The sequence below is a fragment of the Panulirus ornatus genome, chromosome 1 (assembly GCF_036320965.1).
Source record: "Panulirus ornatus isolate Po-2019 chromosome 1, ASM3632096v1, whole genome shotgun sequence".
In the NCBI taxonomy this organism is placed as follows: domain Eukaryota; kingdom Metazoa; phylum Arthropoda; class Malacostraca; order Decapoda; family Palinuridae; genus Panulirus; species Panulirus ornatus.
In genome coordinates, this window is record NC_092224.1 from 42,750,001 (window position 1) to 42,765,914 (window position 15,914).

Here is a 15,914-nt window from a genome sequence, read left to right on the forward strand (position 1 = left end):
AAAGCTACTCAAGACAGGTTTTGGTGTTAAGAATGCAAATTAAGTGCTATATAGTGAGAAATACTAAGGCATTATCATATACTTTAACTAAGATTACAAGCTCATGACATATGTTACTGACGTTCATGTTTTCTATATAATGGGTGAAGGAGAAGTCATTTAAAATGGGCGGGCTGGATGGTGTGAACGATATGGTTGATGTACGAAAATTATCATAAACCCTTATTTTGTCTTAGTACTTATTCTATAGATGAATTATTCCAACAGATAAAAACGTAAGTAATTCTTATAATATTGGATATTTATCTTTAATTGATAGGCAATGAGATGGTTAAAAATAATACCATAAATAGATGGCAAGTGGCAAGAGTTGAACGCATGCGCAGAGGCTCAGCTTGTGTACTCTGTCTCTCGCCGCTCTGCTCAGCTGTTGTTGTAGGCGGCTGCTTAGGGACTTTGTTAAATTTTGTCATTGGTTCCAGTGATGTCTGATACTGAAGACTTTGCTTTGCCGGTAAGTACTGTTCTGGCTATCCTGGTGTCTTTGTGTATGATATAGAAGAGCAGAATTGTTTGAAAATAGCATATTTGGCATATTTAACCCATGAAAGTTTAGTGATAGTCGTAGTAAGTCGGTAAGTGGAAGATGGCTGCCGGGACTAAGTTCGTACGTTGAACCCGTTTCCCTCATAAGTAGAGCACAACTGTTATGAAAAATGTGGATAATTTTTGTGACTTTTCATATGCTGGTATAACTTTAATGTTAATAGCGTTCTCTATTTCTTTCAGGATGGCAGCCTAGAGGCAGTATCGAACGGTAAGTGGAAGCGGCAAGGCCGTCCGGAGACTAAGTCCCGCATTGGCTTGGGACTTTGTTTCTGGCAATCGTGACCAGCCACCACATGACACCATATTGACTCCCTGTCATTACCCAAGATTCCTACCACTTCACCATCACTAAAACTTGAGTGTGAACAAGGATATTGATGTGAAAATGGCCCAACTTAAAGGCGAGAATGTAGAATTAGTGAGTGTTGTGCAAGAGGCGAGTCTGGCGTCAGAGTCCAGGGTGGCGTGGGGACTCTGTCTCTGGCAGGACCCGGCCACACCACCACCTGGCAGGACCCGGCCACACCACCACCTGGCAGGACCCGGCCACACCACCACCTGGCAGGACCCGGCCACACCACCACCTGGCAGGTCCCAGCCACACCACCACCTGGCAGGTCCCAGCCACACCACCACCTGGCAGGTCCTAGCCACACCACCACCTGGCAGGTCCCAGCCACACCACCACCTGGCAGGTCCCAGCCACACCACCACCTGGCAGGTCCCAGCCACACCACCACCTGGCAGGACCCGGCCACACCACCACCTGGCAGGTCCCAGCCACACCACCACCTGGCAGGTCCCAGCCACACCACCACCTGGCAGGTCCCAGCCACACCACCACCTGGCAGGTCCCAGCCACACCACCACCTGGCAGGACCCGGCCACACCACCACCTGGCAGGACCCGGCCGCACCACCACCTGGCAGGACCCGGCCACACCACCACCTGGCAGGTCCCAGCCACACCACCACCTGGCAGGTCCCAGCCACACCACCACCTGGCAGGTCCCAGCCACACCACCACCTGGCAGGTCCCAGCCACACCACCACCTGGCAGGACCCGGCCACACCACCACCTGGCAGGTCCCAGCCACACCACCACCTGGCAGGTCCCAGCCACACCACCACCTGGCAGGACCCAGCCACACCACCACCTGGCAGGTCCCAGCCACACCACCACCTGGCAGGTCCCAGCCACACCACCACCTGGCAGGACCCGGCCACACCACCACCTGGCAGGTCCCAGCCACACCACCACCTGGCAGGTCCCAGCCACACCACCACCTGGCAGGTCCCAGCCACACCACCACCTGGCAGGTCCCAGCCACACCGCCACCTGGCAGGACCCAGCCACACCACCACCTGGCAGGACCCGGCCACACCACCACCTGGCAGGTCCCAGCCACATCACCACCTGGCAGGTCCCAGCCACACCACCACCTGGCAGGTCCCAGCCACACCACCACCTGGCAGGTCCCAGCCACACCACCACCTGGCAGGACCCGGCCACACCACCACCTGGCAGGTCCCAGCCACACCACCACCTGGCAGGTCCCAGCCACACCACCACCTGGCAGGTCCCAGCCACACCACCACCTAGCAGGTCCCAGCCACACCACCACCTGGCAGGTCCCAGCCACACCACCACCTGGCAGGACCCGGCCACACCACCACCTGGCAGGTCCCAGCCACACCACCACCTGGCAGGACCCAGCCACACCACCACCTGGCAGGTCCCAGCCACACCACCACCTGGCAGGTCCCAGCCACACCACCACCTGGCAGGACCCGGCCACACCACCACCTGGCAGGTCCCAGCTAGGTGGTAGCTACCATGTGCTGCAGGAAACATGTGTACACGTCATGTTTGTATAACATTTTGGTGGTGTGAATTTCGTGTTGGTGTAGCAGGTGGATGACCATTAAGTTGTAGGTAGTTAATGTAGTGTAGATCGTTCACAAAATACTATGATAGTACATATTGTACCGCTTAGCCCCCCACTATTGCTCGACTTCTCAAGTAAATAATAATGAGATGCTTCTCAATGTTGCTCATAGATTGTGTTTGTGTGGTTAGATTAGGTCGTGTGTGTGTGTGTGTGTGGTTAGGTTAGGTCGTGTGTGTGTGTGTGGTTAGGTTAGGTCGTGTGTGTGTGTGTGGTTAGGTTAGGTCGTGTGTATGTAAACCGTGTGTGTGTGGTTAGGTTAGGTCGTGTGTATGTAAACCGTGTGTGTGTGGTTAGGTTAGGTCGTGTGTATGTAAACCGTGTGTGTGTGGTTAGGTTAGGTCGTGTGTATGTAAACCGTGTGTGTGTGGTTAGGTTAGGTCGTGTGTATGTAAACCGTGTGTGTGTGGTTAGGTTAGGTCGTGTGTGTGTGTGTGGTTAGGTTAGGTCGTGTGTATGTAAACCGTGTGTGTGTGGTTAGGTTAGGTCGTGTGTGTGTGTGTGGTTAGGTTAGGTCGTGTGTATGTAAACCGTGTGTGTGTGGTTAGGTTAGGTCGTGTGTATGTAAACCGTGTGTGTGTGGTTAGGTTAGGTCGTGTGTATGTAAACCGTGTGTGTGTGGTTAGGTTAGGTCGTGTGTGTGTGTGTGGTTAGGTTAGGTCGTGTGTATGTAAACCGTGTGTGTGTGGTTAGGTTAGGTCGTGTGTGTGTGTGTGGTTAGGTTAGGTCGTGTGTGTGTGTGTGTGTGTGGTTAGGTTAGGTCGTGTGTATGTAAACCGTGTGTGTGTGGTTAGGTTAGGTCGTGTGTATGTAAACCGTGTTTGTGTGGTTAGGTTAGGTCGTGTGTATGTAAACCGTGTTTGTGTGGTTAGGTTAGGTCGTGTGTATGTAAACCGTGTTTGTGTGGTTAGGTTAGGTCGTGTGTGTGTGTGTGTGTGTGGTTAGGTTAGGTCGTGTGTATGTAAACCGTGTGTGTGTGGTTAGGTTAGGTCGTGTGTATGTAAACCGTGTTTGTGTGGTTAGGTTAGGTCGTGTGTATGTAAACCGTGTTTGTGTGGTTAGGTTAGGTCGTGTGTGTGTGTGTGTGTGTGGTTAGGTTAGGTCGTGTGTGTGTGTGTGTGTGTGGTTAGGTTAGGTCGTGTAAACCGTCTGCAGGGCCTTTAAATTGGCCGCTGTGTCTGCCAGTCCCCCCTCCCTGCGTGCCTCGTGTTAGCTACACATGAGAATGGTGGATGTGTAATATTGTAGCCAGACTTATTGATCACATCCAAAGGTGAAGGATGCATGTCCATACAGGCGAGAGTCGTGTGTAGCAGTGTGTCATTACCTTCCCTAACACCCCTCCCACTGTCCCAACTCTACCACCTGGCGCCGACTTCGACAAGTAATGCATTAAAATGATCAAGTTCGCATATATATATATATATATATATATATATATACAATATAGATTCTTGGACGCACCGTACGGACACCAGTACACTTCCGAGCGCAAGTGACATAACATTTTGTCGGCGGCAGCAGCGTCTACCGTCCACGTGTGTTACCGATGAAGAACCCACCCTTCTAGTGAACCCACCCTTCTAATAAACACCTGTCTAGTGAACCCACCCTTCTAATAAATACCTGTCTAGTGAACCCACCCTTCTAATAAATACCTGTCTAGTGAACCCACCCTTCTAATAAATACCTGTCTAGTGAACCCACCCTTCTAATAAACACCTGTCTAGTGAACCCACCCTTCTAGTGAACCCACCCTTCTAATAAACACCTGTCTAGTGAACCCACCCTTCTAATAAACACCTGTCTAGTGAACCCACCCTTCTAATAAACACCTGTCTAGTGAACCCACCCTTCTAATAAACACCTGTCTAGTGAACCCACCGTTCTAATGAACCCACTGTTCTAGTGAACCCATCGTTTTAATGAACACCGGTCTAGTGAACCCACCGTTTTAATGAACACCGTTCTAGTGAACCCACCGTTTTAATGAACACCGTTCTAATGAACCCACCGTTCTATTGAACCCACCGTTTTAATGAACACCGGTCTAGTGAACCCACCGTTTTAATGAACACCGGTCTAGTGAACCCACCGTTTTAATGAACACCGTTCTAGTGAACCCACCGTTTTAATGAACACCATTCTAATGAACCCACCGTTCTATTGAACCCACCGTTTTAATGAACACCGGTCTAGTGAACCCACCGTTCTAGTGAACCCACCGTTTTAATGAACACCGGTCTAGTGAACCCACCGTTCTAGTGAACCCACCACTCTAGTGATCCCACCGTTCTATTGAACACACCGTTTTAATGAACACCGTCCTAATGAATCCCCCGTTTTAATGAACACCGTTCTAGTGAACCCTCCGTTTTAATGAACACCATTCTAGTGAACCCACCGTTTTAATGAACCCACCATTTTAATGAACTCCGTTCTAGTGAACCCACCGCTTTAATGAACACCGTTCTAGTGAACCCACCGCTTTAATGAACACCGTTCTAGTGAACCCACCATTTTAATGAACACCGTTCTAGTGAACCCACCGTTCTAATGAACGCCGTTCTAGTGAACCCACCGCTTTAATGAACACCGTTCTAGTGAACCCACCATTTTAATGAACACCGTTCTAGTGAACCCACCGTTCTAATGAACGCCGTTCTAGTGAACCCACCGCTTTAATGAACACCGTTCTAGTGAACCCACCGCTTTAATGAACACCGTTCTAGTGAACCCACCATTTTAATGAACACCGTTCTAGTGAACCCACCGTTCTAATGAACGCCGTTCTAGTGAACCCACCGTTTTAATGAACACCGTTCTAGTGAACCCACCGTTTTAATGAACACCGGTCTAGTGAACCCACCGCTTTAATGAACACCGTTCTAGTGAACCCACGGTTTTGATGAACACCGTTCTAGTGAACCCACCGTTTTAATGAACACCTGTCTAGTGAACCTAGCATTTAATGATCCCACCGTTCTAATGAACACCGTTTTAGTGAACCCACCGTTTTAATGAACATCGTTCTAGTGAACCCACCGTTTTAATGAACACCGTTCTAGTGAATCTACCGTTTTAGTGAACCCACCGTTTTAATGAACACCATTCTAGTGAACCCAGTATTTTAATGAACACCGTTCTATTGAACCCACCATTTTAATGAACACCGTTCTAGTGACCCACCATTTTAATGAACACCGTTCTAGTGAACCCACCGTTTTAATGAACACCGTTCTAGTGAACCCACCGTTTTAATGAACACCGTTCTAGTGAACCCACTTTTTTAATTAGCACCGATCTAGTGAACCCACCTTTGTAATATACACAACATTCCGTCATGTTTCATTTGTAATTGTTATAGGATTTAATTGAAATAGTTTTTCTGCTTTTCGCAGGTGTGGATGTGTAATTTTTTCACACTAAGTTTTTTTTCCCTTGCATAAAAGTGCTCACACGAGAAACTTAGAGTAATCATGAGTGTTTGATTTTTAAAGTGTGTTGTAAAGGTATGCAAAACTAACTTTCTCACTCCCTGTTTGATTTTTAAAGTGTGTTGTAAAGGTATGCTAAACTAACTTTCTCACTCCCTGTTTGATTTTTAAAGTGTGTTGTAAAGGTATGCTAAACTAACTTTCTCACTCCCTGTTTGATTTTTAAAGTGTGTTGTAAAGGTATGCTAAACTAACTTTCTCACTCCCTGTCAATCCTTCATCTCTTTCTCCCCCACCTTCCTCTGCTTTCTCCCTCTCTCCACCCCTCCCTTCCACTCATCTCTCCCTCACCTATTGCACTTGCTCCATTCCCATTCCTCTTGTCTCCCCCCATTATAGAGTTTTCGAACATGAATTAATTACCACTAGCTGTAGCATATTTGAAGCTTATCAATACCCATAAATCAAGGTAGACATGTTTCATTGTTAACTATTCTTAAATAAGCCTGTACCAAAAAGGAAAAAAATGTATTTAGACCTTATAAATTAATTTATATTTTCTGTTTTAGGTTCAGGTCTTCTCTTAGAGAAACCCATTATTGTATTATAATTTGCCCTTATTAAGAGACTGAGTACAGAATGGAAAAAGGTGAGAACGAAGGAGGTAAGGGGAGTGGGGGAGGAATGGGATGTATTTAGGGAAGCAGTGATGGCTTGCACAAAAGATGCTTGTGGCATGAGAAGCGTGGGAGGTGGGTTGATTAGAAAGGGTAGTGAGTGGTGGGATGAAGAAGTAAGATTATTAGTGAAAGAGAAGACAGAGGCATTTGGACGATTTTTGCAGGGAAAAAATGCAAATGAGTGGGAGATGTATAAAAGAAAGAGGCAGGAGGTCAAGAGAAAGTAGTAAGAGGTGATAAAGAGGGCAAATGAGAGTTGGGGTGAGAGAGTATCATTAAATTTTAGGGAGAATAAAAAGATGTTTTGGAAGGAGGTAAATAAAGTGCGTAAGACAAGGGAGCAAATGGGAACTTCAGTGAAGGGGGCTAATGGGGAGGTGATAACAAGTAGTGGTGATGTGAGAAGGAGATGGAGTGAGTATTTTGAAGGTTTGTTGAATGTGTTTGATGATAGAGTGGCAGATATAGGGTGTTTTGGTCAAAGTGGTGTGCAAAGTGAGAGGGTTAGGGAAAATGATTTGGTAAACAGAGAAGAGGTAGTAAAAGCGTTGCAGAAGATGAAAGCCGGAAAGGCAGCAGGTTTGGATGGTATTGCAGTGGAATTTATTAGAAAAGGGGGTGACTGTATTGTTGACTGGTTGGTAAGGTTATTTAATGAATGGATGATTCATGGTGAGGTGCCTGAGGATTGGCGGAATTCTTGCATAGTGCCATTGTACAAAGGCAAAGGGGATAAGAGTGAGTGCTCAAATTACAGAGGTATAAGTTTGTTGAGTATTCCTGGTAAATTATATGGGAGGGTATTGATTGAGGGGGTGAAGTCATGTACAGAGCATCAGATTGGGGAAGAGCAGTGTGGTTTCAGACGTGGTAAAGGATGTGTGGATCAGGTGTTTGCTTTGAAGAATGTATGTGAGAAATACTTAGAAAAGCAAATAGATTTGTATGTAGCATTTATTGATCTGGAGAAGGCATATGATAGAGTTGATAGAGATGCTCTGTGGAAGGTATTAAGAATATATGGTGTGAGAGGCAAGTTGTTAGAAGCAGTGAAAAGTTTTTATTGAGGTGTAAGGCATGTGTACGTGTAGGAAGAGAGGAAAGTGATTGGTTCTCAGTGAATGTAGGTTTGTGGCAGGGGTGTGTGATGTCTCCATGGTTGTTTAATTTGTTTATGGATGGGGTTGTTAGGGAGGTGAATGCAAGAGTTTTGGAAAGAGGGGTAAGTATGCAGTCTGTTGTGGATGAGAGAGCTTGGGAAGTTGAGTCAGTTGTTTGCTGATGATACAGCGCTGGTGGCTGATTCATGTGAGAAACTGCAGAAGCTGGTGACTGAGTTTGGTAAAATGCGTGAAAGAAGAAAGTTAAGAGTAAATGTGAATAAGAGCAAGGTTATTAGGTACAGTAGGGTTGAGGGTCAAGTCAATTGGGAGGTAAGTTTGAATGGAGAAAAACTGGAGGAAGTGGAGTGTTTTAGATATCTGGGAGTGGATCTGGCAGCGGATGGAACCATTGAAGCGGAAGTGAATCATAGGGTGGGGGAAGGGGCGAAAATTCTGGGAGCCTTGAAGAATGTGTGGAAGTCGAGAACATTATCTCGGAAAGCAAAAATGGGTATGTTTGAAGGAATAGTGGTTCCAACAATGTTTTATGGCTGCGAGGCGTGGGCTATAGATAGAGTTGTGCGTAGGAGGGTGGATGTGCTGGAAATGAGATGTTTGAGGACAATATGTGGTGTGAGGTGGTTTGGTCGAGTAAGTAATGTAAGGGTAAGAGAGATGTGTGGAAATGAAAAGAGTGTGGTTGAGAGAGCAGAAGAGGGTGTTTTGAAATGGTTTGGTCACATGGAGAGAATGAGTGAGGAAAAATTGACTAAGAGGATATATGTGTCAGAGTTGGAGGGAATGAGAAGTGGAGACCAAATTGGAGGTGGAAAGATGGAGTGAAAAAGATTTTGAGTGATCGGGGCCTGAACATGCAGGAGGGTGAAAGGCGTGCAAGGAATAGAGTGCATTGGAACGATGCGGTATACCGAGGCCAACGTGCTGTCAATGGATTGAACCAGGGCATGTGAAGCGTCTGGGGTAAACCATGGAAAGTTGTGTGGGGCCTGGATGTGGAAAGGGAGCTGTGGTTTTGGTGCATTATTACATGACAGCTAGAGACTGAGTGTGAACGACTTGGGCCTTTGTTGTCTTTTCCTAGCGCTACCTCGCACACATGAGGGGGGGAAGGGGTTGTTATTCCTTGTGTGGCGATGGGAATAAATAAAGGCAGAAAGTATGAAATATGTACATGTGTATATATGTATATGTCTCTGTGTGTATATATATGTGTACATTGAGATGTATAGGTATGTATATTTGTGGGTGTGGACGTGCATGTATATACATGTGTATGTGGGTGTGTTGGGCCATTCTTTCATCTGTTTCCTTGTGCTACCTCGCTAAGGCGGGAGACAGCGACAAAGCAAAATAAATAAATAAATATATATTAAGTATTCCTTTTTCTGCTAGCTGTTGTAGGGAGTGGTGGGTGTGCTGGTGTCTTCAGCTGTACTATTCTACCTCTTTCACATACAAATTAAGACCTGAAAACATATGAACTATCAAGCCTTCTTTTGTCTGCCCTTCCCATGTAATCCCTCTCTTACCTCCACTTCTGCTCCCTCTTTCCTTTTTTCCTCCTCCTCCTCCCTCCCCACCCAGCCTCAACACTTTCCTTTCCTCCTCCACCTATCCCTCTACATTCACTGAGCAGAATGTGTGGTGGATTCTATGCAATATCCCTGCCTTTGGCAAAATCTAGTTGGGACTTCTCAGTATGTTGTCACTCCCCCATCCTGCCATTCCTCATCTCCCACCCTCTATACCATCCTTTCCTTCCTGTCTTCCTCCCTGCTCTCCTCTACTTACATCTTCCCTCCCCCAACCCTCTCCTTCAGTGGGAGGACATGCTCTGAGTACTGTTTGTTAACTGCCATTTTGTCTAAATTTGGTGCAAGTTACCCAGCATGCTCCTCTTCCTCCTATTCTACTTTTCCCATGCCCATTCTCATCCTACTTTTACTCCTTCCCCTTCATCTCATTTTCCCCTTTCCCATTTTCCTTTGCCTTTCTACCCTCTCCTCCCCTTCTTATTTCTTGCCAGCATTTCAATTATTGTCAAGTTTCCTTCCTTGGCCCAAGTTGCTATCTTTTGTACCTCAGCCGCACGTGATTTGCAGGCATTTTGTCGTTAAACACACTCTGTCCATAAAACTTGACATCACATAACTTACATGTTACTCTTAACCGTAGGTTTATATTTAGGTGAGTGGTGTGTTCTAGCTTTGCCCTTTTGCAGTATTTAGTTAAGTAGGTACTTCCCTTCTCCCACATCCTCTCTTCCTCTTTTATGTCTTAGGTGATTGGCAGCCAGTGGCCAGGGAGGTATATTACCTGTACTACATAGCTGTGTATTAACAGGGTTAGTGATGGCTGCAGAGTTAGCCAGAAATTCAGTCGCTTTCAGATTATGCTCCTTTCACCCAGGCAGCAGTCCTCTTTCTGCCTCACACAGACATAGGCCACGAGCTATCATCCCACAAACATATTGTCTTTCCATGTCATACATAGCATGGAACACATGACTTGTTCTTAATTCTGGATTTTCCTTTGTTGAGTGCTACTTGTCCCTGCCCTTTGACAAAATCTCTTAAGTACTCATAAACATGTTCTTCCTCCTACCTGTTCTGCTCCTCCCTCTCTTCCTCTCCTTGATATCGTATTTTAGGGTTGCTAACTTCATAGAATGTGCCAGGTACAGTTATTGTAAACTGGATTAGGTTCTTAGAGTGGACACAGTTGAGGGAATGTGAAGTAACTTCAGGAATAAAGAAAGATGAAAAGTAATGCGAGTGATATGCCATGTTGGATAAGTAGAGAAATTGATGAAATATTTAAATATGAAATTTATTGCAGCTGATGGAACCATGGAAGTGGAAGTGAATCATAGGGTGGGGGAGGGGGTGAAAATTCTGGGAGCCTTGAAGAATGTGTGGAAGTCGAGAACATTATCTCGGAAAGCAAAAATGGGTATGTTTGAAGGAATAGTGGTTCCAACAATGTTGTATGGTTGCGAGGCATGGGCTATGGATAGAGTTGTGTGCAGGAGGGTGAATGTGCTGGAAATGAGATGTTTGAGGACAATATGTGGTGTGAGGTGGTTTGATCGAGTAAGTAATAATAGGGTAAGAGAGATGTGTGGTAATAAAAAGAGTGTGGTTGAGAGAGCAGAAGAGGGTGATTTGAAATGGTTTGGTCACATGGAGAGAATGAGTGAGGAAAGATTGACCAAGAGGATATATGTGTCAGAGGTGGAGGGAACAAGGAGAAGTGGGAGACCAAATTGGAGGTGGAAAGAGGAAGTGAAAAAGATTTTGAGTGATCGGGGCCTGAACATGCAGGAGGGTGAAAGGCGTGCAAGGAATAGAGTGAATTGGAACAATGTGGTATACCGGTGTCGACGTGCTGTTGGTGGATTGAACCAGGGCATGTGAAGCGTTTGGGGTAAACCAAGGAAAGTTCTGTAGGGCTTGGATATGGAATGGGAGCTGTGGTTTCGGTGCATTATTACATGACAGCTAGAGACTGACTGTGAATGAATGTGGCCTTTGTTGTCTTTTCCTATCGCTACCTCGCACACATGAGGGGGGGAGGGTGTTGTTATTCCATGTGTGACGGGGTGGCGATGGGAATGAATAAAGGCAGACAGTATGAATTATGTATTTGCTTTGTCGCTGTCTCCCGCGTTAGCGAGGTAGCGCAAAGAAACAGATGAAGGAATGGCCCAACCCACCCACATATACATACCTATACATCTTATTGTATACATATATATACACACACAGATATATACATATATACCCATGTACATAATTCATACTGTCTGCCTTTATTCATTCCCATTGCCACCCCGCCACACATGGAATAACAACACCCTCTCCCCTCATGTGTGCTAGGTAGCGCTAGGAAAAGACAACAAAGGCCCCATTCATTCACACCCAGTCTCTAGCTGTCATGTAATAATGCACCGAAACCACAGCTCCCTTTCCACATCCAGGCCCCACAGAACTTTCCATGGTTTGCCCCAGACGCTTCACATTCCCTGGTTCAATCCATTGACAGCACGTCGACCCCGGTATACCACATTGTTCCAATTCACTCTATTCCTTGCATGCCTTTCACCCCCCTGCATGTTCAGGACCCGATCACTCAATATCTTTTTCACTCCATCTTTCCACCTCCAATTTGGTCTCCCACTTCTCCTCGTTCCCTCCACCTCTGACACATATATCTTCTTGGTCAATCTTTCCTCACTCATTCTCTCCATGTGACCAAACCATTTCAAAACACCCTCTTCTGCTCTCTCAACCACTCTCTTTTTATTACCACACATCTCTCTTACCCTATTATTACTTACTCGATCAAACCACCTCACACCACATATTGTCCTCAAACATCTCATTTCCAGCACATCCACCCTCCTGCACATAACTCTATCCATAGCCCATGCCTCACAACCATACAACATTGTTGGAACCACTATTCCTTCAAACATACCCATTTTTGCTTTCCGAGATAATGTTCTCGACTTCCACACATTCTTCAAGGCTCCCAGAATTTTTGCCCCCTCCCTCACCCTATGATTCACTTCCGCTTCCATGGTTCCATCCGCTGCCAAATCCACTCTCAGATCTCTACAACACTTCACTTCCTTCAGTTTTTCTCTATTCAAACTTACCTCCCAATTGACTTGACCCTCAACCCTACTGTACCTAATAACCTTACTCTTATTCACATTTACTCTCAACTTTCTTTTTTCACACGCTTTACCAAACTCAGTCATTAGCTTCTGCAGTTCCTCTCATGAATCAGCCACCAGCGCTGTATCATCAGCGAATAACAACTGACTCACTTCCCAAGCTCTCTCATCCACAACAGACTGCATACTTGCCCCTCTTTCCAAAACTATTGCATTCACCTCCCTAACAACCCCATCCACAAACAAATTAAACAACCATGGAGACATCACACACCCCTGCCACAAACCTACATTCACTGAGAACCAATCACTTTCCTCTCTTTCTACACGTACACATGCCTTACATCCTCGATAAAAACTTTTCACTGCTTCTGTCAACTTGTCTCCCACATAGTATATTTTTAATACCTTCCACAGAGCATCTCTATCAACTCTATCATATGCCTTCTCCAGATTCATAAATGCTACATACAAATCCATATGCTTTTCTAAGTATTTCTCACATACATTCTTCAAAGCAAACACCTGATCCACACATCCTCTACCACTTCTGAAACCACACTGTTCTCCCCCAATCTGATGCTCTGTACATGACTTCACCCTCTCAATGAATACCCTCCCATATAATTTCCCAGGAATACTCAACAAACTTATACCTCTGTAATTTGAGAACTCACTCTTATCCCCTTTGCCTTTGTACAATGGCACTATGCCAGCATTCCGCTAATCCTCAGGCACCTCACCATGAGTCGTACATACATAAGGTAACCTTACCAACCAGTCAACAATGCAGTCACCCCCTTTTTTTAATAAATTCCACTGCAACCCCATCCAAACCTGCACCCTTTCTGGCTTTCATCTTCCGCAAAGCTTTTACTACCTCTTCTCTGTTTACCAAATCATTTTCCCTAACCCTCTCACTTTGCACACCACCTCGACCAAAACACCCTATATCTGCCACTCTATCATCAAACACATTCAACAAACCTTCAAAATACTCACTCCATCTCCTTCTCACATCACCACTACTTGTTATCACCTCCCCATTAGCCCCCTTTACTGAAGTTCCCATTTGCTCCCTTGTCTTACGCACTTTATTTACCTCCTTCCAAAACATCTTTTTATTCTCCCAAAAATGTACATGGGTATATATGTATATGTCTGTGTGTGTATATATATGTATACATTGAGATGTATAGGTATGTATATGTGCTATGTGTGGACGTGTATGTATATACATGTGTGTGTGGGTGGGACACACGCAAATATACATACCTATACATCTCACTGTACACATATAAATACACACACAGACAAATACATATATACACATGTACATAATTCATACTGTCTCTCTTTATTTATTCCCATCACCACCCTGCCACACATGGAATAACAACCCCCTCCCCCTCATGTGTGCGAGGTAGCGATAGGAAGAGACAATAAAGGCCCCATTCGTTCACACTCAGTCTCTAGCTGTCATGTAATAATGCACCAAAACCACAGCTCCCTTTCCACATCCAGGCCCCACAGAACTTTCCATGGTTTACCCCAGATGCTTCACATGCCCTGGTTCAATCCATTGACAGCATGTCAACCCTGGGATACCACATCGTTCCAATTCACTCTATTCCTTGCACGCCTTTCACCTTCCTGCATGTTCAGGCCTCGATCACGCAAAATCTTTTTCACTCCATCTTTCCACCTCCAATTTGGTCTCCCGCTTCTCGTTCCCTCCACCTCTGACACATATATCCTCTTGGTCAATCTTTCCTCACTCATTCTCTTCATGTGACCAGACCATTTCAAAACACCCTCTTCTGCTCTCTCAACCACACTCTTTTTGTTTCCACACATCTCTCTTACCCTATTATTACTTACTCGATCAAACCACCTCACACGACATATTGTCCTCAAACATCTCATTTCCAGCACATCCACCCTCCTGTGCACAACTCTATCCATAGCCCATGCCTCGCAACCATACAACATTGTTGGAACCACTATTCCTTTAAACATACCCATTTTTGCTTTCCGAGGTAATGTTCTCAACTTCCAAACATTCTTCAAGGCTCCCAGAATTTTCGCCCCCTCCCCCACCCTATGATTCACTTCCGCTTCCATGGTTCCATCCGCTGCCAGATCCACTCCCAGATATCTAAAACACTTTACTTCTTCCAGTTTTTCTCCATTCAAACTTACCTCCCAATTAACTTGACCCTCAATCCTACTGTACCTAATAACCTTGCTCTTATTCACATTTACTCTTAGCTTTCTTCTTTCACACACTTTACCAAACTCAGTCACCAGCTTCTGCAGTTTCTCACATGAATCAGCCACCAGCACTGTATCATCAGCGAACAACAACTGACTCACTTCCCAAGCTCTCTCATCCACAACAGACTTCATACTTGACCCTCTTTCCAAAACTTGCATTCACCTCCCTAACAACCCCATCCATAAACAAATTAAATAACCATGGAGACATCACACACCCCTGCCGCAAACCTACATTCACTGAGAACCAATCACTTTCCTCTCTTCCTACACGTACACATGCCTTACATCCTCGATAAAAACTTTTCACTGCTTCTAACAACTTGCCTCTCACACCAAATGTTCTTAATACGTTCCACAGAGCATCTCTATCAACTCCATCATATGCCTTCTCCAGATCCATAAATGCCACATACAAATCCATTTGCTTTTCTAAGTATTTCTCACATACATTCTTCAAAGCAAACACCTGATCCACACATCCTCTACCACTTCTGAAACCACACTGCTCTTCCCCAATCTGATGCTCTGTACATGCCTTCACGCTCTCAATGAATACCCTCCCATATAATTTACCAGGAATACTCAACAAACTTATTATTTTATTTATTTATTATACTTTGTCGCTGTCTCCCGCGTTTGCGAGGTAGCGCAAGGAAACAGACGAAAGAAATGGCCCAACCCTCCCCCATACACATGTATATACATACGTCCACACACGCAAATATACATACCTACACAGCTTTCCATGGTTTACCCCAGACGCTTCACATGCCTTGATTCAATCCACTGACAGCACGTCAACCCCGGTATACCACATCGCTCCAATTCACTCTATTCCTTGCCCTCCTTTCACCCTCCTGCATGTTCAGGCCCCGATCACACAAAATCTTTTTCACTCCATCTTTCCACCTCCAATTTGGTCTCCCTCTTTTCCTCGTTCCCTCCACCTCCGACACATATATCCTCTTGGTCAATCTTTCCTCACTCATTCTCTCCATGTGCCCAAACCACTTCAAAACACCCTCTTCTGCTCTCTCAACCACGCTCTTATTTCCACACATCTCTCTTACCCTTACGTTACTCACTCGATCAAACCACCTCACACCACACATTGTCCTCAAACATCTCATTTCCAGCACATCCATCCTCTTGCGC

The 15,914-nt window shown here is 45.5% G+C and overlaps 1 protein-coding gene across 2 annotated transcripts in view; it reads left to right on the forward strand.

Moving 5' to 3' along the window:
• The first annotated feature begins 384 nt into the window (after window positions 1-384).
• The window catches only part of Top1 (topoisomerase 1), a 439,511-nt gene continuing 423,981 nt past the window's right edge, over window positions 385-15,914 (forward strand). For both annotated transcript variants that reach the window (XM_071662223.1, XM_071662230.1), the window contains exons 1-2: window positions 385-514; window positions 790-817. In XM_071662223.1, coding sequence (XP_071518324.1) covers window positions 485-514; window positions 790-817 — 58 coding nt within the window. In that variant the 5' untranslated portion in view covers window positions 385-484. The remainder of the gene's footprint in view (window positions 515-789; window positions 818-15,914) is intronic.